The 27,214-nt window shown below is 48.4% G+C and overlaps 1 protein-coding gene across 3 annotated transcripts; it reads right to left on the bottom strand.

The window, feature by feature from the left end:
* Positions 1–531: 531 nt before the first annotated feature.
* Positions 532–27,214, bottom strand: ETFB (electron transfer flavoprotein subunit beta). Of its 3 annotated transcripts, XM_075606320.1 has the most exons (7): positions 27,073–27,142; positions 21,001–21,064; positions 15,209–15,367; positions 6,897–7,055; positions 6,230–6,292; positions 4,494–4,652; positions 532–1,486 (listed from the first exon to the last, which is right to left on the bottom strand). In XM_075606320.1, the coding sequence occupies exons 3-7, from the start codon at positions 15,311–15,313 to the stop codon at positions 1,316–1,318; spliced, it is 657 nt and encodes a 218-aa protein (XP_075462435.1). In that variant the 5' UTR covers positions 15,314–15,367; positions 21,001–21,064; positions 27,073–27,142; the 3' UTR covers positions 532–1,315. The 3 variants fall into 3 exon arrangements, with proteins under 3 accessions (XP_075462435.1, XP_075462433.1, XP_075462434.1); XM_075606318.1 differs by lacking the exon at positions 21,001–21,064 and having other exon boundaries at positions 27,073–27,214; XM_075606319.1 differs by lacking the exon at positions 21,001–21,064 and having other exon boundaries at positions 27,068–27,185.

Here is a 27,214-nt window from a genome sequence, read left to right as displayed (position 1 = left end):
GGAACAATAACTAGCGCTTCCAGTACGGTTACTATTGATGGTTCTTAGAGTGAAAAATGAATCCCAAAAGCTGCATTGATTAGGAATTAATTATAGCCGTGTTTGCAGAAACCAAAACGGTGGCCATTTTTTAAACAAATCCCAAACTATTTCAGACCATTATTTATCTGAGGTAATATGATGAAATAAAAAAAAAAAAAAAAAAAAAAAAAGAGAGTATGTGATTTCTCTAGAACAGGGGGTAGCCAACTTCAGTCCTCCAGAATATCCCTGCTTCAACACAGGTGGTGATTGAGTCACCTGTGCTGAAGCAGGGATATCGTAAAAACCTGACCTGTTGAGTTTGAGAAAGGGGAACTGAAGTTTGAATAAAGGTGAAACTCTGCTGGCAGAGGGCCCCGCCGTGCATATAACGCATAGGTCAGTGCGTGGGAATTCCCACGCACCAACACGAGATACTTCATACTCCCCATTGCTCGCAGGGAGAGGTTTGTATAAAAACGCAACACATTAAAAACACTGTCAACAAAACATCGTTAAAAACGTATTTATCAAATTAGTAGTTATCAAATTAGGCACCAAAAATATTGATGGCATTTCGGAGTCACCCACTCATGGCAGCCGCACTTCACATGGGAAGGTGACAACTTCAATTACCCAGTCACATTAATTAACTGCCTAATTGGTGAGACACGTACAGCTGCACAGGGGCAGGGAGCGTTAGCAGCAGAGATGAGGAGTTGTGTTTCCAAGGCACTTGCTGCAGTTGTACATAAACCACAAGTGGAACTAACCCTTTGCATCCCAGGTATACTTGGTATGAAGCCTCTCCTCAAGCTTCCTAATTGCCCTTTGACCCCTCTTTCCCCCGGATCACAGTCATTCATTGTGAACTGGTTCAGCAGTCTTCCCAAATTGTCTAAACTATTCAACCCCAAGTGTTTGCTATATTGTCAGCCGGCTATGAACTAATGAGCTAGTAATGAAGCAGTACTGTGTATTTCGTTATTTTATGCAGATTTTAGGGCTGAAAATCAACAGACATTAAAAAAAAAAAAACCCCACGACATAAATGGCAGAAAAGGATGTTATGGGGGAATTCTTTCATTTTATAGGAAATTAAACAAAGTTGGACAGTTCAAACGTTTACATCCACATTTGTAGGACTTTACGCCCGTCATTCAATCTTTGCTGTAGAAGTGGTTTCTTGCAGTAGATGACACTGCTGAATATTTCTATCATGTGTACAGATGGCAGAAAGTGACCGTGTGCTCCCTCCGGGTGCTTGGGAAGCCCGCACTCGTCACCAGCCCACTTAGATACACCCGCTCTCCTTCAGCTTGGAAACCAGGTCCTGTACAGTCTCCACTTTAACCCCGGCCTGTCTCTGGGGCGGATCCTCCACACTCACAATATGTAAGCGACTCGATAGGTCCAGCCCCAGATCTGCTGGCTTCAGAGACTCGATCTTCTTCTTCTTTGCTTTCTGGGGTGGGACAGAGAAACCAGGAGATTGTTGGGAGAGCCAGTCAGTCATCCGACATCACCTCTCCTTACATGCACAGGATGAGAACAGCTACACGGATATATAAAATCCAATGGCCACACTACACGGCTCACCCAATGTGCCCGCACTACTGTTCTAATAGCACAGAAGAGGCATTCTATCCAGAGGGATTAGTGTCCAAGTTCTGTGATTAGTATAGATGTATCGTCTTCCATCTTCTAATCACAGAACTTAAGGTTATGCATTTGGGAAGCAAGAATAAAACAGGTGACTTACAAGTTAAATGGGGATAAATTGGGGGAATCCTTGATGGAGAAGGATTTAGGAGTGTTTGTAGACAGCAGGCTTAGAAATAGTGCCCAAAGTCATGCAGTAGCTACAAAGGCAAACAAGATCTTATATTAAACGGGCAATGGATGGAAGGGAAGTAAACAAATTTACGCCCCTTTATAAAGCGTTGGTAAGACCACACCTTGAATATAGAGTACAATTTTGGGCACCACTCCTTAGAAAAGACATTATGAAAATAGAGAGAGTGCAGAGAAGAGCCACCAAATTAATAAAGGGGATGGACAATCTAACTTATGAGGAGAGGCTAGCTAAATTAGATTTATTTACATTAGAAAAGAGGTGTCTAAGAGGGGATATAACTATATACAAATATATCTGGGGACAGTACAAGGTGCTTTCAAATGAACTATTCATCCCAAGGGCAGTACTAAGGACTCGGGGGCATCCGCTAAGGTTGGAGGTAAGGAGATTTCACCAGCAACAAAGGAAAGGGTTCTTTACAGTAAGGGCAGTTACAATGTGGAATTCATTACCCATGGAGACTGATGGCAGATACAATAGATTTGTTCTAAAAGAGGTTGGACATATTTTTAGAAAGGAAAGGTATACAGAGATATACCAAATAAGTATACATGGGAAGGATGTTGATCCAGGGAGTAATCTGATTGCCAATTCTTGGAGTCAGGAATGAATTTATTTTTCGATTTATGAGATATCATTGGATGATATGACACTGGGGTTTTTAATTTGCCTTCCTCTGGATCAATATACTGTAAGTATAGATATAGGATAATCTGTCGTCTAAATTTAGCATTGGTTAACTTGATGGGCGCATGTCTTTTTTCAACCTCATCTACGATATAACGATGTAACTTGGACACTAATGGGTGTAGAATGTGGAATTGTACCATCGGATGGAAGATCTGCTTATTAAAGTAGAAACAGCTTAGAGGGCATACAATGGGGGTCTTTGCATCGATCCCTCTTTGGATAGAATGCCCCTTCTCTCTGGGGTTATTTATCCTCCCCCTAGTGCACAGAACGGGTATAACCAGAGAGGTTGAGCAGGTAGTCTCAGTACTGTCGATTACTGTTGTAATGTATCATATATAACCTCTTCCATTCGCTTAGCTAGTCTGTTGCATTCCCTTGCGGGTGCCACTTACAATTCCCAAATGTGGTTGCTGTGCTTCCCACTGTTGCTCACGCTACCCAACCCCATGTACTGCTGTGTCCTATCCTCCTTTCAACAAGGTTGTAGCCCACCAGCACCTGCACGGCCCCCCATCCCCCACACAATGCTGACAACCCCTCTATTTCAGGGGTGGCCAACTCCAGTCCTCAAGGGCCACCAACAGGTCAGGTTTTCAGGATATCCTTGCTTCAGCATGGGTGGCTCAATCAGTCCCTGCTTCAGCACAGGTGGTGGTCTTCAACTGAGCCTCTGATTAAGCCACCTGTGCTGAAGCAGGGATATCCTGAAAACCTGACCTGTTGGTGGCCCTTGAGGTCTGGAGTTGGCCGCCCCTGCTCTATTTCGACCAGAGAAAATGTAGAAGAGATTGGGAATATAAGCATCTTGCCTAAGAAACGTCCAAGACTTTCTCAGGCGGTGCGCATTAAGCTTGATGCTCATCTCAAAGGGCATTAATCCTCTGCGCTAGCACAACTTCCTTCCATAGGGACATGGCTCAATGCGCTGCATTATCATACTAAACTTTAGCACAATCAAACAGATTATTTTCTAAGTACTGGCACTTCACCTGCGATTATATTCAAAATGCGGACACTCCCAGTTAAAGTACAGGTGCTGCTTACTAATGTATGCACTGTGCATTATTCAGCGTCAACTCGTTTTGAGGCCTACTTTCAAATCGTTTCACTTTGTCTTCTTTCAAATGACAAACCTTGGGGAGGGGGACCAATTTGAAACTATTTGTAACCACCATTCGATGCTAATCTTCTAAGGGCACGTGTCCTGTCAAAAGCTACAGCCCCCGACACCGGAGTATCTATCACACAGGTCAGAGCGAGGCCGAGCTTTCAGCGATACCTATTCCATCATAAAAAGGGGACGCAGCCAACCCTACCAGGTTATAAATGACACGAGCTAAACACGAGACACAATGTGTGCATTCAAATTCAAATGAAAGCTTCATTCCTGGTGAATATGTTATTACTCATAGCGGTTTAACAGTTAAGTCAATGAAAAGTTTCAATGTAGTCATAATAATGATGTAATCCCAATGTCCCATGTTAGATGTACAGAAAGCCACTATTCCAGTGAAATAAAGTGTGCGTCTAACAAGTGCTGAGGAACAATACTACGATTTGTAGGATCCCTTTACTGCTGGAGACCCTACATTGCTGGTGTCGCGCTATATGCATCTAGAGCAGGGGCGGTCAACTCCAGTCCTCAATGGCCACCAACAGGTCAGGCTTTAAGGATATCCCTGCTTCAGCACAGGTGGCACAATCAGAGGCTCAGTCATAATGAATGAGCCACCTGTGCTGAAGCAGGGATATCCTGAAAATCTGACCTGTTGGTGGCCCTTGAGTACTGGAGTTGACCACTCCTGCTCTAGAACACGTTAAGCCATGTACTTGAGGCCAAACTTGCAGCAAATGCGATAGCAGCATTGGTGCACCCATTCAGTGCATAACAAGCACTTATCCCCGGCTAACCCAAGCTCACCATGATATTGGGTAGAGTGGCGTAGCGTGGCTCATTCAGCCGCAGATCAGCGGTCACCACAGCTGGCAGCTTCAGACTGATGGTCTCCAGTCCTCCGTCTATTTCCCGCACCACGGTCATCTTCTCCCCATCCACGGTCACCTCGGAGGCGAACGTTCCCTAGGTGGAAAGAACGACTTTAATCTCCCTTTATTACAGGAGGAGTGGTCTTGTGGTAAGAGAGCGGTTTGCAAAGTGGTCCTCATCGTAAAAAAAACTCGTCCACCTTAACACTAACCCCCTCGGGCTTTCGGATATCCGTTGACATTTCTGGATGTGCCAGAGCTCCAAACAATAGCAAATGGATTGGTTTTTAAATGACAATATATTATCCAGATCTAAATAAGGAAATGTCAGAAGATACGAGGTAGTATTAAAAGCCCCATTCCTCATCACTATACGTTTACGGGTGATCTATAAATAGAAGTTCAGGAGCTCAGTTCCTGCGAGTGCCACCACAACAAATAGCCCTCCGTGTATCTGGGAAAAGAATGACTTAATGTAATCATATACGTGTCATTTAAAGGCCACCATCTCTCCAGTGAGTAGGAGCCATGATTCTGATTAGTGGTACAAAAGGACATTCTCATGTACATACCCCACCCCGGGTCCAACATCTCCCAATCAGACAGACTCATCTCTGCTTCTTCAAAGAAGTTTGGTCAATCTTCTTTTGTTTTGGCAATGGGGTTGGTACACCATTGCCAAAACAAAAAAGAGGATTGACCAAACCTCTAAAAAGTAGGTACTAGAGTGTGAAAAACCCAACATACTGCTAAAGTGCCAACCCACTTCTCCTCATTCCCAGCGTGGTTTGATCTTACTAAATTAGGGAGCAGGATCATATTAGTCTGAGCCCATGTCCAGGAGAGATCCACGGACACTTGCAGGAAATGAATGAATTCCAGACGCACTGGGCCCTCACCAGCCCACGGATTCAGTCGGAGGATTCCCGGATCACATAGAATATCAGTAAATAGAAGCGCGTGGAAGACACGTGGCGTTCCGTGATGCTTTCTATTATTCAGTGCCTATTTTGGGAGGTTTGTCTCCAAATGTGTTTGCATTATACACTTTCATCCAAACCACCAAAGCAATGACACTTGCATGGAAAATAAATAAATTGAACGTAATAAATAATCCCCATGACAGGTGAGATTTCGGCTTTAACCCATTCAGTACTATTAGTGTCTGGAAAGTATCAATGCGTTGCCAGTAGCTTTTGGTACTGAAAGGGTTACGAGAAAAACACGCCATAATGACTGAACTAATTACCTGTTCTTTAGAAAAATGTTTAAAAAAAACTTTAGGATCCCCACCATAATCCTTGTCCAGGGAGCTGGCAATCAAAAGATTCATTGGTGCCAGAGACACAGGGAGATGCAACTTGTGCAGGACCACATAGTTTGCACCGGTTCTGATATCAGATTCTCACACCACAGACCATGTGGTCTCCTGAGCTCTGCAGCACTCGGAGTACTAATGCTGCGAGCTTCACAGAACAATACTTACTCAGCATTGTGACTATCATAATGCAGTATCTAGTCAAAGCCCCAATAATCACTGGCCTCGTGGTTCTGCAGTGCCTCTACAGAGCCAGAAAAAGGCTTGATGCCATGCTACACTACACACAAAACCCCAATAGCAAAATGCATTCTTCTCATTTCATGAAAAACATGTCTGGGAAGGCCGTTTACCTGAGGCCAGTCCAGTAGGGCAGCGGTCATCTGTCCAGTCTGATTACAGTCATCATCAATGGCCTGAAAAATGTCAAAAGGTGGCGGTGAGCCGTGGGGCTTCTCCGCGCTATGTGATCACATTATCTGCAGACACACATTGGGAGGGCAGGTGCCAAGAGGTGATGGAGAGAGCAGTGCGCTCATACAACCCATCTCCACAGTACCGAGATCATACATACATATTATATCAGTCCTAGCAACTCTACGCCTTTCCCCTTAGCTGAACATCTTAAGATGTGATACGGTCTCTATCCCTACAGCTCATTTCTCCGCTGCAGGCGAAATGACAATTATTTTAGATGATGTTTCCTGAGATTAAGGTCTTGCATGGACACTGCAGACTTTGGCTGAAGCGCAGATTGTATCACTGATAACCATTACTGCTCTTCCATTTGTTACACATCCCTTTCAGCAGCCCCTCTAAAAGCACCATTTCACTTTCAGACTACCGTGGTTAAAAGGCTCCCTGCATGATCCCCGTCCAAGGTGGACCATTTCCAACAAGGCAGATTAGCAGAGCTACGCTTCCTCTCAGAAACGACACAGTGAAGTCACCAGGGATGGGTCACTCCGTGACATAATAGTCCGGTTCCTTCACCCAGGTCCCAGACCCGCGGTTCCTCACCTGCTTCCCCAGCAGCACCAGGTTCACATTCTCTCTCTTGGCCAGCGCGGCCATGATCTTGGACACCTGGAAGGGCCCGAAGTCGGCAGCGTCCTTCGCGGGCACGTCCACGTGGATCCCGCGGTCTGCTCCCATGGCCAGCGCTGTCCTGATGGTCTCCTGGGAACAGAGATTGGAGTAAGAAGGGACGGGCGACTTCCGCTTAACCCAGGTGAGAAGTGGGCTGGTAGCGGGAGTGCAACATTTGTAATTAAGCCCTCTGTTGGAATCCTGCCTCAGTCACCATATATGAAACGCACACACACACACACACACAATTTATTTTTTGCACAGTAGATATAACACAGATGAATAAATCAGTGTTCAGAAGATCCAACTTTTGGTGCCCGAGGCACAGGAAAATCCAATCTCAAGGTCACGGGAGGGGTCGTGAATCAGACGATCCCACTGGCTGTCGGAGTAATCAGCCTAGATCCCTTTGTTTAGCTTCATAATTCGTCGCTGCACTAAATGAAGAGCCTAGAAGTGACATGGAAATAAGACCAAGAGCGTGACTGGTGTTCCTTAAAAACGACAAAGCCGAATGTGATGTGTGCTAAATGGCGCCCTGTCCCAGTGCATTCTACGCACACAGCAAGACGTGCGCTCACTGGGCTGACATTAAAAAAAGGAGGGGGGGGGGTGAGCAGCGCGGATGACTGTCTGAAAGACTTTCTGAATCATTAACCAGAGGGAGACAGGAGTGGTAGAAAAGAGAGAGAGATGCATGAGGAAAGGAAACCAAGAGTGGGGGGAAGGAAAAAAGGAAGGAAGGAAGGAAGGAAAATGGAGGGGGAGAAGAGGGAAAGCAAAGAGAAAAAAAGGAGAGAGAAAAAAAAAAAAAGAAGGGCAAGAAACACCCTCAACAAGGGGAAAAGAAGCAGGAGGAAAGATGAAAGCAGAAGGTGGCTGGGAGAGCGGGCCGGAGAGAGTGGTGTTACCACAAGATGCAAAGGCTATAAATCTTGTAGGTGAAGGGTTCAGAGTGATAAGAATTAAAGGGAGGAAGGCAGAGATTCATAGGAGAGTACTATGGATGCAACAGCATGAGCAAAGTCCCTGCATCCTGCTCCCTTCTGATGAAAAGGAGCAAAAAAGGGGGGGAAAAAACCTGGCTGAGTCTGTAACAGGGACTTGCCACTGTTTGATAGAAGCTGCCTCTAAATCCAGCAGTGTGCTGGTTAATTGCACACAGGCAATCAACCAGACTCCACCTGGCTGATTAGGACTTTTAGAAAAGCCTGATGTGAGAAACAGGAGAGATTCCTTAGCTCACATTTGGGCTGACATAAGGAGAAAGAGGACTACAGAGATTTCCTTAGCCCACAACTGGACTGACCTGAGGAAAATATGATGTCTTCATGCACACAAAAGAACTGTGTGCTTACTGCAAGACAAGGGGACAAGACCTGGACACAGAGCGTGCCACAGCACACAAGGATGCAGACCCAGGAGAACAGAGAGGCCTTCCCCTACAGCTACAACAGATAAGAGACTTTCTTGTTGGACTGTTGTGTGTGTGTATCTATGTTTAGGGTGGTAACCAGCTTAGCTACCCACCCAGTTAGAAAGGGCTGGAGTAAAGGTTTAGTTATTCTCCAAAGTGGAGTAGGCCTTTATTTTGTTTGTTTTTGTATGTGTTGCCTTGTTAAAGAAACAGACGCAATAAAGCCAAGATATAAATTCACCCGAATGTACCTCTGCACACATCTCTTACAGGGTCGCAGCTAAAATTAGTAGAGCAGAAAAGCAGAACTGACAGGTCTGAGGATTGGATGCGGGGCTGACACACACGGGCAGGACTGAGCTAGGAGAGGGGGGGGAGGGGGCAGCTGCTTTATCCTGCGAGTGAAGCAGTCAGGAGATGAGCAGATAATGCAGCCAAGGAACACGGGAGAAGGGGCAAGAGAAAAGCTTTTAGGGCTTGCACGATATTCGCTGTGTACACAGCGCTGCACAATAAGAAGACCCAGTGTGATGAATCCTTTTGTACACGACCTTACTTTGTCACTTGACTTTATAATGGCAGGCTGACCCAGCAAGCCTGAACTCCATGCATTTGGAGCACGATATTGCATTAAAGATTAATTTTCACTTAAATAAAAAAAAAATATATATGTAAAAAGTGCGCACAGCTGCTTTAACTTACCCAACAGATATCATCAGGCACTCCGGCCCCATATCACCTGCAAGGCCAATGTTTTAGGTAGGGATTTCGGAAGAATGTAAAGCATCAAATTCGGTCTGCTCGGGGGAGGGGAATACAAGCCGTTGTGAACCTATGTAGTGCTGAAGAAGCCCGAAGTTTTGCCCAATGTTTATAAGGACAGATGGTTTATGGGCATTAAACAGAAGGTGAATGGTTTAACCCTGTTGGAGCCGTGGCTGGCAAGAACTTTTTGCAGAACATGAACAGCCCCAGCAGCCGGAGACTTGCCCCAGCAGCACAGAGTGCCGGTCCGAAATCCCAGAGAACCCTTTGCGCCATAAGTCGGGCCCCTACCTATATGTGAGAGCAGCTAACGTGCATCAGAGGAGGAATATTTGCAATGTTGCAAAGAGAAACATTCAGAACCCCCATTTACTAATGGCCCCTACACAATAACACACCTACCAGCGCTGGGCGACTCCTTACTGCCCATCTGCCATAAAGTGTCTGCTCGCATTGCACCAATTTGAAAACCCAAGAGCTGCATTTACTATCTGTCCCACAACTCTGAGACCGTGATGGACAGAAAGCCAATGTAGTATGTGACAGACTGGCGGCGCTGACCCTGCCCAGTGACTCAGTGGCTATGGCCCAACAAACCTCTTTCCTATGTCAGGATGACAATGACAGCAGACATGCACCAATGGCCCATACCCACAAGGGACACACGGCTCAGCAAGATACATGATCCCGTGTAACCAGCTCCCATGCAAGCTAAAACAGGGGAGGAACAACTGTTGGCCCATGGCTGCCGAAAGCAAGGAAAACAGGCTTAAATGTACTCGCTTTTTAACCTTCTCCTTCAAATATAAAATGGTAAGCCTAGGAAGTTAAAATCGTATGGAACTAAGAATAATGGCGGTGGGGAATAGAATACATCAAGAAACAGGACAGGTAAGCCAACCACGCTGCAGGTACAGAACAAAACGGGCAGATTGCCAAGTCCACCGAGGGCCCATAAATCTGAGCAGCGGGACGGAGACTCACGTTAACCCTTATTACTGCCAGATTGGCCAGCAAAGCTAGAAAATGCATTAAAAAGATCACGCATGGAAACCCCCCCCAAAACACAAGCAGTAAGGTGTTTAAATATAGAGCATCAATATTAACACAATTAGAGGGGAAATCACAGACACCCAGTGGGTGAAAGGTTTTACGTGCACGAGACCTCAATGTCTCCCCTGCATGTTTTCCCTCTTTCGTCACTCAGCATCTTTCTATGGTTCCTAGACTTGTCCGCACACCCTCAAGAGAAGGACAATGCGGGGACGGGTCTTTTAAGAGATGATCAGAAGGATGGCTGGAGAAAGTGGCCGCTACCGCTGAAAACAAGGTTTTTCTACCAATACTGCTGGGAATGCCTCACCGTGCCAGGGATGAAATGAGCATGCTTCAGTGTACACGAGTCCAGAGAATGTCAACACAGAATTGTAACCAAGAAGGGAGCAGTGTGTGTGTGTGTGTGTGTGTGTGTGTCCACTCAGCCTATTAATAGCTGGATATGGGACCTAAATACCAAGGTGTAAACAAGGGTAAAGGCGAATGAACCTAAATAAAAAGGGGGGGGGGGGGAAGAGGGGGTACTGTTATTCACCAAGAACTAAAGGAATGTATGGGAAAAATTAAACTTAAAATGTAACTTTTAATAAGGCTCAAGTAAAAGATAACAGCATTATTAAATATATACCCAAGTAACACACAGTGTCTCACCTCTAGTATGCAAATAACCCAGACACTGTATTAGTGTTGGCATGGGAGTGGGGTGATCACATCAATATAACACAAACCTGTGCTTTCACAACGTATCCCCAGACCCCAGGCAGCTTGGAGGCAGTTAGTTGCACAATGAATAGCAATATTGCCTGGGACAGTGTAACTCGCACGTATACTAGTGTGGCCGTTTTGTGTTATATCGATGTGATCACCCCACTCCCATGCCAACACTAATGCAGAGTCTGGGTCATGTGCGAACCAGGAAGGGTGTGGCTACTTGTGCATGCATTTAGTTAATTATGTGGTTATATCTTTTACGTAAGCCTTATTAAAAGTTACATTTTAAGTTTCATTTTGCCCCATACATCCCTTTAGTCCGAAGTGTGTAACATGTTTTGTAGTCCAGAGAATGACATTGTTTGAGCTAGAAATACCCATTTATGGCATTTCATATCAAGTTCTGGACTATGTGCACTGTACGTTTATGAGAAAACGCTTAGTGGTGTATTAAATGTAGTTCAGTGTGTGGCTATTTAGGCCAAATGGACGATTCTGCCTAAATTGAGTAAGGCCCTTAATCTCTAAAGAACTCATAAGTGGGTAAACGACCTGAAACAAATCTACACCCCAGCAGGACACAACGGATGCCAAATCTCAGCAGTAAGCTTTTACCTCACACCTCCTGGAGTGACCAGAAGTGCAGGATCCTCAGACTGAAGGTGTTGGAGGTTTTCATGTCCCAGATGCTGCTCAGAGAATGTGGAATCCTTTGCTTATCCTCCAACAGTAATAAATAAGGGCAGAAGGTGGTCATTAGCAGAGGAATATTTGCAATGTCCCAGTAATGTTTTAAAATCTCTGACAGATGGTTAGAAGATTGTAGTCATTAAGTAAATTCATATACAGAAGCTTGTCCCTTTTTTTCAAAAGTGTAGTACCAACAAGAACAGTTGTTTGACAGTAAAGAGCTTAAGCCTTGAAGTCTCAAAGACTTGGATTCGCTCTCTGGCAGCCAAGGAGTTAAAGAACCCATTCTGCCATCGACATCGCCGATATCGTGCACCTCGTACCTTGCAGCCTGGAAACATGCCAGTTTGTTAAGGGAACGGAGCCTGCAGGGAGACAGTTTTGCCCGAGGTCACGAAAACCAAACCAGAAAACCACAGTGCTCCTGTGCGAGTGCTTAACCAGCCAGCTCAGGGTCACTGGGAGAGCAGCAGGCCGCAGCGGAGGCCGGGAAACACACGCCATTCCCGAAAGTATGGGGTGATTTATGCCCTTGTGCTATGTGACAGGCTTGCGGTCATTATTTAACCCCCTCAGTGCCAGAAAGAAACAATAGAACATGTATGAGGCCCTTGGTTTAATCCCGGGCATCTCCTCTTCTTCCCCCATTGTGCCGCTCAGAGGAATATGTGGGACCTCTAATAATAATAATAAATATTATTAGTAATACATTTCTTTGCTTAGTGTTTCTATGTCAAAGGTGTGTGCAACTGATGAGTTATGTGCCCTTGTTTCATGGATGTTCGTGTAAGGGACATGTTACATGCCTGTGGATGTCCGAGGCTCGTGTTCCTGCGCACAGCTGTGTCATGGATGTTCGTGTAAGGGACATGTTACATGCCTGTGGATGTCCGAGGCTCGTGTTCCTGCGCACAGCTGTGTCATGGATGTTCGTGTAAGGGACATGTTACATGCCTGTGGAGTCCGAGGCTCGTGTTCCTGTGAACAGCTGTGTCATGGATGTTTGTGGCTGGTCATGTCTGTGGGATGAGTTTGTGGGTAGGGGGAGTGGCAGATGTCACGAATGTGCGATTCTTTCATTGTACGATTAGTTTGTGGGTTCAGAGTTATGTGCACCTGTGTTAAAGTGTGTGCGATTGGTGTCTTGTTGGTTGCGTTCTTGTGCACACTTGAGTCATGGATGTCTATATGAAGTGCATGTTGCGTGTGCAGAGTTTGCCATTGCTTGTATGTCTGTGTGTGCGTGTGATTGATATGTTGGAAGCCCGGGTGTAATGCATTTCGTGCCAGTGCGTTGCATTTCCATCAGAGAATGTGTGCAGCCCCAGGACTAGCTGCTCTCGCTGATCCTCAGACGAATCCATCAATAACATCAATTAGTGCCCCAGTCCTGCACCAGGGAGCCTGTAACGTCTTTCCTATAACTAGAAGTGACACAGCCACCCCCCACCCACCCGCACCAACGCCTATTACACCGGCTTCTGGGACAGACTATTTCTCTGGCCAAGTGACAGCCAGGCTCATGCTCCAGCCCTAGGTAGTGAAACAGGCCCTCGAGCATGTTTAGGAGAACATTACGGTGGAGGTAAGATTAAATTAGTTTATGCTTCGCCGGCGGACCTTTTTTTTCCCCAGGGCAATGTACTCAGAAGCCAGGATTCGCCGGCTACAGGAACCGGTGTAACGGGCATTTGTGAGCGGAAGGCATGAAAAGACGCAGGCACGTTAACCCCTCGTTCTGCCAGTGTCAGCTCTCTGCAGAAATCGGGCATTTCAGGATTCAATTAGGAGCCCGGGATACTTTGCTTCCTGTAACGCACAAGTGCATTATAATGAATGCAGATGATCGCATTAGAACAAGGGGTGGCCAACTGAAGTCCTCAAGAGCCAGTGTCAGGTTTTCAGGATTTCCCTGCTTCAGCACAGGTGGCTCAGGTTTTTTTTTAAGGTATGAAGGCCCTAAATAACGCAGTGAAATGTTTTCTTATACGCAAGGTCTTGCTGTATCATTTCTGGGGAAGCTCTGAGGCATAGATTATCCTACCCGACACGCATTAAAAGCGCAGATTATCCTACCCGACACACATTAAACCCAATTGGGGAAGAGGAATGTTCTCATTTCATTGCAATTCCAACACACGTTTCCACGTGGGACTATTCCTCATCCCCTATACAAAAGGTGCAGATAGCGCCACCAAGCAACCTACGTAGGAGTTGCAGGAAACGTGAACACTAGCAATGGTGCTTTTTAGAATAAGAGGTCCTGTGTGCTTATTAAGCTTAGCTCCTAAAGCTAAATCCTGGAAAATACAAACAAACATATCATAGGGTAAAGAACATTGCAGGGAAACGCTCAGCACCCCCAGGAGCTGGCAGGCCCAGCGGTGAGAAGCCCACGGCAAGTTCAAGAAGGAACAGTAAGCGAAGGCAGAAGCTAAACAGGTTACGTGACCTTGGTCAAGGTCAGACACGTGTGCATCAGTCCCACGTTCAGAGGCCAAGTACCAAGTTCCTGCATGGTACATCTAAGCACACAAACTGGTTCCCCCCTCACAGCTTTGCCGAATGTAAGAACGTGATCGTAGCGTTTATTGCTCGTTCCGAGACAAATGTACACGTCGCCAAACCTAATGGAGCTAGTGATGGAGACACAGACACACAGACACACAGACACACAGACACACAGACACACAGACACACAGACACACAGACACACAGACACACAGACACACAGACACACAGACACACAGACACACAGACACACAGACACACAGACACACAGACACACAGACACACAGACACACAGACACACAGACACACAACCGCTCCCCAAATCACAAGCCAAGACTAGGTCAGGACTCATTTGGGAAATTAGATTAAACTAACAATACTATTCCCCCCCCATTTTTGTGTTCATGTAAAGTATGTGTCATTGTATAATCCTACATTCTTACCTAAAATGGCAATCGTTTGGTGCTCCTGTTATAAATCTGTCAACATTTTCAAAAGTTGATTGTGTGTCTAACATAATGGCAGCTTCAGTCAGTGTAACTCAGCAGCTACAATGTATCCTTATATTAGTACGGTAACATCACCTATTGTTACAGTTTAAAACTCAAACCGCTGGGAACATTGGTAACAAATGATCCCAAACAGGAAAGTGTTACAAAGATCTTGCACTGCTGGGGAGGTGGCTAAAGCCTGCTACAGAAATCAAAGGATGCTTTAAAACTCATTAAAAATGGCATTAAGAGTTGAAAAATTACAAAAATATATAATAAGTTTCATCTAAATTCTACGAGATGGAGAGATGGAGAGATGGAGAGATGGAGAGATGGAGAGATGGAGAGATGGAGAGATGGAGAGATGGAGAGATGGAGAGATGGAGAGATGGAGAGATGGAGAGATGGAGAGATGGAGAGATGGAGAGATGGAGAGATGGAGAGATGGAGAGATATAACACACCATACAAGATGTCCCGTTTTGCTGCTTTAATATTAGTGATGCTAAGAGAATGATGTTCTTGGTGCCAGATGGCCTGTGGTATTCAGAGCGAGTACCTGTGGCATTGAGAGCGAGTACCTGTGGTATTGAGAGCGAGTACCTGGCATTGCTGGGGCCCGCAGCTAACTGCAATAATCTCACTAACAATCTTCTTCTCCTTCAGTCTGACGGCTTCTTCCACAGCGATCTCGCAGAAGGGATTCATAGAGTGTTTCACACCGTCGGTTACCACGCCCGTCTTATCGGGCTTCACCCGCACCTGAAAGAGGGGACATTGAGCATTCGGTAAGATATGCCATTCCTACCAGCCACACCCACAGACCTGGAAACACTGAACCCTGCTCTGGCACGGATAGGTTTCAACAGAATCAAGCCAGGGACAAAACAAGAGAGGCGTATACTGTGGCACGTGGAGTCCGGCGACAATGAGATGGACGGTGGCATTCACACTCCGATAAGGAGATGGACGGTGGCATTCACACTCCGATAAGGAGATGGACGGTGGCATTCACACTCCGATAAGGAGATGGACGGTGGCATTCACACTCCGATAAGGGGATGGACGGTGGCATTCACACTCCGATAAGGGGATGGACGGTGGCATTCACTCTCCGATAAGGAGATGGACGGTGGCATTCACACTCCGATAAGGGGATGGACGGTGGCATTCACACTCCGATAAGGAGATGGACGGTGGCATTCACTCTCCGACAATGAGATGGACGTGGCATTCACACTCCGATAAGGGGATGGACGGTGGCATTCACACTCCGATAAGGAGATGGACGGTGGCATTCACTCTCCGACAATGAGATGGACGTGGCATTCACACTCCGATAAGGGGATGGACGGTGGCATTCACTCTCCGATAAGGAGATGGACGGTGGCATTCACTCTCCGATAAGGAGATGGACGGTGGCATTCACACTCCGATAAGGAGATGGACGGTGGCATTCACACTCGGATAAGGAGATGGACGGTGGCATTCACACTCCGATAAGGAGATGGACGGTGGCATTCACACTCCGATAAGGGGATGGACGGTGGCATTCACTCTCCGATAAGGGGATGGACGGTGGCATTCACACTCCGACAATGAGATGGACGGTGGCATTCACACTCCGATAAGGAGATGGACGGTGGCATTCACACTCCGATAAGGAGATGGACGGTGGCATTCACACTCCGATAAGGGGATGGACGGTGGCATTCACACTCCGATAAGGGGATGGACGGTGGCATTCACTCTCCGACAATGAGATGGACGGTGGCATTCACTCTCCGATAAGGGGATGGACGGTGGCATTCACACTCCGACAATGAGATGGACGGTGGCATTCACTCTCCGATAAGGAGATGGACGGTGGCATTCACACTCCGATAAGGAGATGGACGGTGGCATTCACACTCCGATAAGGGGATGGACGGTGGCATTCACACTCCGATAAGGAGATGGACGGTGGCATTCACACTCCGATAAGTAGATGGAGCTGAAGAAAGGCAAATATTAGACTAATAATAATAAAAACTACAGCTTCTGCCGCCTGGGATTAAAGAGAACAGACCGTAACTTTATGAAGTATGGGGTTAGACCAGGGGTGGGTGGGCAACTCCAGCCCTCAAGGGCCATCGTCAGGCTTTCAGGATATCCCTGCTTCAGCACAGGTGGCTCAATTGGTGGCTCAGTCAAAGACAACCACCTCTGCTGAAACAGGAATATCTCAAAAACCTGACCTGTTGGTGGCCCTTGAGGACTGGAGTTGCCCACCTCTGAGTGAGACATTATAGACTAACAGCTGGTAAACACAGAACTCGGGGACTATTGAATCCACCCGACACTATGTAGTGAGGGCCATCAGGACATTGAGGGATCAGGATCCCTAGGGAGAAGTGTGGGACAAAACGCAGGATTTTGCGTTTGTGAAAATATGGAAGAGAAACATGCCAAAAACATGTCACCGCGGCTGGTTACAAGGCTGGGAAAGCATGCGCTCCTCCCCCTGCAACGCTAAACATTCACTCGCTCGGGGCACTGAAGTGCATCTCAAGGACACGCACGCGGTGTGTCTGTGAGAGCGGCCAAGTTACACAGGCTGTATAGGAAGGTTAGCTGCACACTATCCAGGCTTTAACACCTTCCCTACCACTACAAAGACATGTCACAGGCCTCCAGACAGGAAGCGGTTAACACCTCTGCCACAGATAGATAAGATACATGGGCAATCTCATCTGTGCTACTCATACACAAAGGCCAAGAACAACTAGCTTAGCACCCTTTCCTCCCATTCATACGAGTGGGAGCTGAGGCAGGCTAAAGCTTAGCACCCTTTCCTCCCATTCATACGAGTGGGAGCCGAGCTAAAGCTTAGCACCCTTTCCTCCCCTTCATACGAGTGGGAGCCGAGCTAAAGCTTAGCACCCTTTCCTCCCATTCATACGAGTGGGAGCCGAGCTAAAGCTTAGCACCCTTTCCTCCCATTCATACGACTGGGAGCCGAGCTAAAGCTTAGCACCCTTTCCTCCCATTCATACGAGTGGGAGCCGAGCTAAAGCTTAGCACCCTTTCCTCCCATTCATACGACTGGGAGCCGAGCTAAAGCTTAGCACCCTTTCCTCCCATTCATACGAGTGGGAGCCGAGCTAAAGCTTAGCACCCTTTCCTCCCATTCATACGACTGGGAGTTGAGGTGGGCTAAAGCTTAGCACCCTTTCCTCCCATTCATACGAGTGGGAGCCGAGCTAAAGCTTAGCACCCTTTCCTCCCATTCATACGAGTGGGAGCCGAGCTAAAGCTTAGCACCCTTTCCTCCCATTCATACGAGTGGGAGCCGAGCTAAAGCTTAGCACCCTTTCCTCCCATTCATACGAGTGGGAGCTGAGGCGGGCTAAAGCTGAGCACCCTTCTGTGAATCTGGGCCAGAGAAGTTGCAACAATGCAAGTATATTCTCCCCTTATACACGCTGCCCGAAGTGCCCAAAAGCTCAGTTACATTTATGCACCCCTCACCTCCGCAGAAAGAAACAGTTTCTGGGCCTGTGCGATACACGTTATTCTGAATGAATGTGTTTCCATGCTGCAGTTTATTAAGAATACATGAAAACGATGGCATAACCGCGCTCTCTCATTTAGAAACTCATCCATTCTTAATAAAGTGCTTTTTGTCATCGTGCGGGCCCAGAAACCAATTTGCTGTACGGAGGAGAGAAGAGGCTCACAGCGCACCAGCAAGGAAACCGGACGCGCCCGTCTCCGAAATCGCAGGGACGCCTCCAGTACACACACCGCTCCTATACAGGGAGAAACCGCAGGGAGGCCTCCAGTACACACACCGCTCCTATACAGGGAGAAACCGCAGGGACGCCTCCAGTACACACACCGCTCCTATACAGGGAGAAACCGCAGGGACGCCCCCAGTACACACACCGCTCCTATACAGGGAGAAACCGCAGGGAGGCCTCCAGTACACACACCGCTCCTATACAGGGAGAAACCGCAGGGACGCCTCCAGTACACACACCGCTCCTATACAGGGAGAAACCACAGGGACGCCTCCAGTACACACACCGCTCCTATACAGGGAGAAACCGCAGGGACGCCTCCAGTACACACACCGCTCCTATACAGGGAGAAACCGCAGGGACGCCTCCAGTACACACACCGCTCCTATACAGGGAGAAACCGCAGGGACGCCTCCAGTACACACACCGCTCCTATACAGGGAGAAACCGCAGGGAGGCCTCCAGTACACACACCGCTCCTATACAGGGAGAAACCGCAGGGACGCCTCCAGTACACACACCGCTCCTATACAGGGAGAAACCGCAGGGACGCCTCCAGTACACACACCGCTCCTATACAGGGAGAAACCGCAGGGACGCCTCCAGTACACACACCGCTCCTATACAGGGAGAAACCGCAGGGACGCCTCCAGTACACACACCGCTCCTATACAGGGAGAAACCGCAGGGAGGCCTCCAGTACACACACCGCTCCTATACAGGGAGAAACCGCAGGGACGCCTCCAGTACACACACCGCTCCTATACAGGGAGAAACCGCAGGGACGCCTCCAGTACACACACCGCTCCTATACAGGGAGAAACCGCAGGGACGCCTCCAGTACACACACCGCTCCTATACAGGGAGAAACCGCAGGGACGCCTCCAGTACACACACCGCTCCTATACAGGGAGAAACCGCAGGGACGCCTCCAGTACACACACCGCTCCTATACAGGGAGAAACCGCAGGGACGCCTCCAGTACACACACACACCACTCCTATATAGGGAGAAACCGCAGGGACGCCTCCAGTACACACACCGCTCCTATATAGGGAGAAACAGCCAAGACTAGCTGAACAAGAATTGTAAAACATACTAGACACCTAACAAGCTCCTATTGAACCCCCAAAATAACCACAACATATATATAAGCATACGAGTGTCACAGAGGAGTGCTACTGAGCATGGCAATATATATTTAAAACCAGAGACAGAACATAAAACACAGACAGAGCTCAGTTTTAGCACATCCAGTGAAACTCATACGGCACGGCAGACCACATTTCAGGGGTCCCTAACGCTAAGTTTGGAGGGTGGCAACCTCCTACCTAATTGAAGCTCACCCCCTCCCACATTTAAATGGTTAAGGGCTCACTCCATAGCATCTTCCACTCAGGGGAACTGGCTTGCTTGCAGTATGGTTGTGACAACTCTAATACAGAGTGCTTTTCCTGGTAATGTACAGGTTAATAAAAGCTTCAATCAGACTTAGAACTTTGCAACTAATATTGACAGATTTACTATAAATCATTCTTCCTGTTATTACACAGGTTATTAAGAATTTATATTAGTGTTAGGGACCCCTGAAATGTGGTCTGCCGTGCCGTTGGCTCAGGGGCTTACAACAATTTTGGCCAAAAATGTCAAACTAAAAGACCATTTTACTTAATAGATATTTATACATATATATTTAGGCACTGTACCGTGTATGAGTTTCACTGGATGTGCTAAAACTGAGCTCTGTCTGTGTTTTATGTTCTGTCTCTGGTTTTAAATAACAGGTCTGTGGGTCTGGCTCTTAATGCAAAATTGAGAGAATATACACTCAAATATACCCCATTGCAGCAATTCAAAGTAAGGAAACCGGTTTAAAAATGTTCTCTCTAAGAATATCATTCGGAGTAACAGGACTGAAAGTAGGCGATGAACCACCGTTAGGTGAATAACTTACATATAGATCATTTGCTGCTATTGACTCCACATGTACATTCATCATCACAAATGGACAATTAATTTGTGACAGGATCAAAAGGAGACAAGAGAAGTTATAACAGTGAGTGGCAGTCACTTTATTACATCCTGCCAGCCACGGGGACCAACAGATCTGTGCTTCCCTGCTTCACTACATCACTACATCACACACAAAAACACCACACAAACAAAACACTGAGAGCGACAAAAACACCACACAAGGCACGGCAAAGAAGAGAGGCTCATTAGCACATTTACTTTCTTTCCATGGGTCCAAAAACATGCTTTATTTACCCAAATCTCACAGGTCACATGCTAGTGAAGCCAACCAGACCCCTTGCTATCACGAGCTCTAAACCCTGCCCATGTATTACCTAAATTCAGGACATTCTGGGTCTTAATAGTCCAGAATTTCTGTAGAAAATGGAGACACTGAGAACCAGAACCCGGACCCCAGTGTTATGATGATGGCGTCACGGTTGGCTTCCGAAGCCAGGATTTCCCTGATTCCGACATGTTCTGTGTGTGCATTTGCGTGTCATTTCCCAGAATCCCCATATGCAATGAGGTCACAGCGTGATATACTGGGGGAATGAGACGGGGTTAGGGGACGTGTGGCAGGAATATAACTTCACTCACTGCTTTGCTTTTCCATCACAAAGAACAGAAATCCTTTTCATGACCTTGTACACACTGCTCTGGTCTGTCATTGCAATGAGAAAGGAGGAGGTGGGGAGTTAGTAATCTCTTACACTTGGTGGGACTAAGTTAACCAGCCGGTCCCCTTTGTATGATACACACAACAAAAGCCGGAGGCTTATTATACATGTCAGTGCCATTATATATGATTACTTCTGTCAAACAGAACAATCTCCATTTAAGCATCACTCAAATTACCCAACATATAACACTCTCTCTAAAATGTACAGTCTGAAAGTGACAATCAGTGACACACACGAAAAGCTATTTCTGTGTGCGACACACAAGCAGAGGCAGCTTTTCCAGTGATTGTGTGTATGTGTGTCACTGGAAAAGCGGTCTCTGCATGCGTGTCACTAGAAAGTGTGCTTGTGTGTGTCAGACAGCTTTTCCGGTGACACACGCACACAGATAGCTTCCCAGTGATACACCGTCACAGTGAGACACACACCGCTTACCCTAATGACACACACAGAGAAGACAACTTCTCAGTGACACTGACACACAAAGACACACACACACAGCTTCCCAGTGACACGCATGCACATAGAGCGACAGCTTCCCAGTGACACGCATGCACATAGAGCGACAGCTTCCCAGTGACACGCATGCACATAGAGCGACAGCTTCCCAGTGACACGCATGCACATAGAGCGACAGCTTCCCAGTGACACGCATGCACATAGAGCGACAGCTTCCCAGTGACACGCATGCACATAGAGCGACAGCTTCCCAGTGACACGCATGCACATAGAGCGACAGCTTCCCAGTGACACGCATGCACATAGAGCGACAGCTTCCCAGTGACACGCATGCACATAGAGCGACAGCTTCCCAGTGACACGCATGCACATAGAGCGACAGCTTCCCAGTGACACGCATGCACATAGAGCGACATCTTCCCAGTGACACGCATGCACATAGACCGACAGCTTCCCAGTGACACGCATGCACATAGAGCGACAGCTTCCCAGTGACACGCATGCACATAGAGTGACAGCTTCCCAGTGACACGCATGCACATAGAGCGACAGCTTCTCAGTGACACGCATGCACATAGAGCGACAGCTTCTCAGTGACACGCATGCACATAGAGCGACATCTTCCCAGTGACACGCATGCACATAGAGCGACAGCTTCCCAGTGACACGCATGCACATAGAGCCACAGCTTCCCAGTGACACGCATGCACATAGAGCCACAGCTTCCCAGTGACACGCATGCACATAGAGCGACAGCTTCCCAGTGACACGCATGCACATAGAGCGACAGCTTCCCAGTGACACGCATGCACATAGAGCGACAGCTTCCCAGTGACACGCATGCACATAGAGCCACAGCTTCCCAGTGACACGCATGCACACACAGTGACAGCTTCCCAGTGACACGCATGCACATAGAGCGACAGCTTCCCAGTGACATGCATGCACATAGAGCGACAGCTTCCCAGTGACACGCATGCACATAGAGCGACAGCTTCCCAGTGACACGCATGCACATAGAGCGACAGCTTCCCAGTGACACGCATGCACATAGAGCCACAGCTTCCCAGTGACACGCATGCACATAGAGCGACAGCTTCCCAGTGACACGCATGCACATAGAGCGACAGCTTCCCAGTGACACGCATGCACATAGAGCGACAGCTTCCCAGTGACACGCATGCACATAGAGCGACAGCTTCCCAGTGACACGCATGCACATAGAGCGACAGCTTCCCAGTGACACGCATGCACATAGAGCGACAGCTTCCCAGTGACACGCATGCACATAGAGCGACAGCTTCCCAGTGACACGCATGCACATAGAGCGACAGCTTCCCAGTGATACGCATGCACATAGAGCGACAGCTTCCCAGTGACACGCATGCACATAGAGCCACAGCTTCCCAGTGACACGCATGCACATAGAGCGACAGCTTCCCAGTGACACGCATGCACATAGAGCGACAGCTTCCCAGTGACACGCATGCACATAGAGCGACAGCTTCCCAGTGACACGCATGCACATAGAGCGACAGCTTCCCAGTGACACGCATGCACATAGAGCGACAGCTTCCCAGTGACACGCATGCACACACAGTGACAGCTTCCCAGTGACACGCATGCACATAGAGCCACAGCTTCCCAGTGACACGCATGCACATAGAGCGACAGCTTCCCAGTGACACGCATGCACACACAGTGACAGCTTCCCAGTGACACGCATGCACATAGAGCCACAGCTTCCCAGTGACACGCATGCACATAGACCGACAGCTTCCCAGTGACACGCATGCACATAGAGCGACAGCTTCCCAGTGACACGCATGCACATAGAGCGACAGCTTCCCAGTGACACGCATGCACATAGAGCGACAGCTTCTCAGTGACACGCATGCACATAGAGCGACAGCTTCCCAGTGACACGCATGCACATAGAGCGACAGCTTCCCAGTGACACGCATGCACATAGAGCGACAGCTTCCCAGTGACACGCATGCACATAGAGCGACAGCTTCCCAGTGACACGCATGCACATAGAGCCACAGCTTCCCAGTGACACGCATGCACATAGAGCCACAGCTTCCCAGTGACACGCATGCACATAGAGCGACAGCTTCCCAGTGACACGCATGCACATAGAGCGACAGCTTCCCAGTGACACGCATGCACATAGAGCCACAGCTTCCCAGTGACACGCATGCACATAGAGCCACATCTTCCCAGTGACACGCATGCACATAGAGCGACAGCTTCTCAGTGACACGCATGCACATAGAGCCACAGCTTCCCAGTGACACGCATGCACATAGAGCGACAGCTTCCCAGTGACACGCATGCACATAGAGCGACAGCTTCCCAGTGACACGCATGCACACACAGTGACAGCTTCCCAGTGACACGCATGCACATAGAGCGACAGCTTCCCAGTGACACGCATGCACACACAGTGACAGCTTCCCAGTGACACGCATGCACATAGAGCGACAGCTTCCCAGTGACACGCATGCACACACAGTGACAGCTTCCCAGTGACACGCATGCACATAGAGCCACAGCTTCCCAGTGACACGCATGCACATAGAGCGACAGCTTCTCAGTGACACGCATGCACATAGAGCGACAGCTTCCCAGTGACACGCATGCACATAGAGCGACAGCTTCTCAGTGACACGCATGCACATAGAGCGACAGCTTCCCAGTGACACGCATGCACATAGAGCGACAGCTTCCCAGTGACACGCATGCACATAGAGCGACAGCTTCTCAGTGACACGCATGCACATAGAGCCACAGCTTCCCAGTGACACGCATGCACATAGAGCGACAGCTTCCCAGTGACACGCATGCACATAGAGCGACAGCTTCCCAGTGACACGCATGCACATAGAGCCACAGCTTCCCAGTGACACGCATGCACATAGAGCCACATCTTCCCAGTGACACGCATGCACATAGAGCGACAGCTTCTCAGTGACACGCATGCACATAGAGCCACATCTTCCCAGTGACACGCATGCACATAGAGCGACAGCTTCCCAGTGACACGCATGCACACACAGTGACAGCTTCCCAGTGACACGCATGCACATAGAGCGACAGCTTCCCAGTGACACGCATGCACATAGAGCGACAGCTTCTCAGTGACACGCATGCACATAGAGCCACAGCTTCCCAGTGACACGCATGCACATAGAGCGACAGCTTCCCAGTGACACGCATGCACATAGAGCGACAGCTTCCCAGTGACACGCATGCACATAGAGCGACAGCTTCCCAGTGACACGCATGCACATAGAGCGACAGCTTCCCAGTGACACGCATGCACACACAGTGACAGCTTCCCAGTGACACGCATGCACATAGAGCGACAGCTTCCCAGTGACATGCATGCACATAGAGCGACAGCTTCTCAGTGACACGCATGCACATAGAGCGACAGCTTCCCAGTGACATGCATGCACATAGAGCGACAGCTTCCCAGTGACACGCATGCACATAGAGCGACAGCTTCTCAGTGACACGCATGCACATAGAGCGACAGCTTCTCAGTGACATGCATGCACATAGAGCGACAGCTTCCCAGTGACACGCATGCACATAGAGCGACAGCTTCTCAGTGACACGCATGCACATAGAGCGACAGCTTCCCAGTGACACGCATGCACATAGAGCGACAGCTTCCCAGTGACACGCATGCACATAGAGCGACAGCTTCCCAGTGACACGCATGCACACACAGTGACAGCTTCCCAGTGACACGCATGCACATAGAGCGACAGCTTCTCAGTGACACGCATGCACACACAGTGACAGCTTCCCAGTGACACACACACACACACCTTCCCAGTGACAGCTTCCCAGTGACAGCTTCCCAGTGACACACACACACACACACACACACACACAGTGACAGCTTCTCAGTGACACACACACACACACACACACACACACACACACACACACACAGTGACAGCTTCCCAGTGACACACACACACACACACACACACACACACACACACACACACACACACACACACACACACAGTGACAGCTTCCCAGTGACACACACACACACACACACACACACACAGTGACAGCTTCCCAGTGACACACACACACACACACACACACACAGTGACAGCTTCCCAGTGACATACACACACACACACACACCGTGACAGCTTCCCAGTGACACCCACACACACAGTGACAGCTTCCCAGTGACACTCACACAGTGACAGCTTCCCAGTGACACCCCCACACACAGTGACAGCCTCCCAGTGACACCCACACACAATGACAGCTTCCCAGTGACACCCACACACAATGACAGCTTCCCAGTGACACCCACACACAATGACAGCTTCCAAGTGACACACACAGCTTCCCAGTGACACACACAATGACAGCTTCCCAGTGACACCCACACACAATGACAGCTTCCAAGTGACACACACACACAGCTTCCCAGTGACACACACACAGTGACAGCTTTCCAGTGACACACACACAGTGACAGCTTCCCAGTGACACACACACACAGTGACAGCTTCCCAGTGACACACACACAGTGACAGCTTCCCAGTCACACACACACACACACACACACACACACACACAGTGACAGCTTCCCAGTGAAACACACACACACACACACACACACATACACACAGTGACAGCTTCCCAGTGAAACACACACACACACACACACACACACACACACACACACACTGACAGCTTCCCAGTGAAACACACACACACACAGCTTCCCAGTGACACACACACACACACACACACACACAGTGACAGCTTCCCAGTGACACACACACACACACACACACACACACACACACACACACAGTGACAGCTTCCCAGTGAAACACACACACACACACACACACACACACATACACACAGTGACAGCTTCCCAGTGAAACACACACACACACACACACACACACACACACACACACACACACACTGACAGCTTCCCAGTGAAACACACACACACACAGCTTCCCAGTGACACACACACACACACACACACACACACACACACACAGCTTCACCAGTGACACACACACACACACACACACACACACACACACACACACAGTGACAGCTTCCCAGTGACACACACACACACAAACACACACACACACACACACACACACACACACACACACACACACACACACAGTGACAGCTTCCCAGTGAAACAGACACACACACACACACACACACACACACACACACTGACAGCTTCCCAGTGAAACACACACACACACACACACACACACAGCTTCCCAGTGACACACACAGTGACAGCTTCCAAGTGACACACATACACACACACACACACACACACACACACACACACACACAGTGACAGCTTCCCAGTGACACCCACACACAGCTTCCCAGACACACACACAGTGCCAGCTTCACAGTGACTGACACAGTGACTGACACACTGACACACTGACACACTGACACACTGACACACTGACACACTGACACACCTCACCTTCACCGCATAGTCTATGACCCGCTTGACACCGACCAGAGCGCGCAGCGCCATCTTTCCAACACTCACAGAGGGGGTGCGTCACTGTCGGGCGTCAGCCAATCACAGCCACCGATAGACAGGCCACCCAATTACATAACGA

The sequence above is a fragment of the Ascaphus truei genome, chromosome 6 (assembly GCF_040206685.1).
Source record: "Ascaphus truei isolate aAscTru1 chromosome 6, aAscTru1.hap1, whole genome shotgun sequence".
Lineage (NCBI taxonomy): Eukaryota > Metazoa > Chordata > Amphibia > Anura > Ascaphidae > Ascaphus > Ascaphus truei.
Note: the sequence above shows the minus strand (reverse complement) of the source record. Positions and strands in the feature narration are given on the sequence as shown.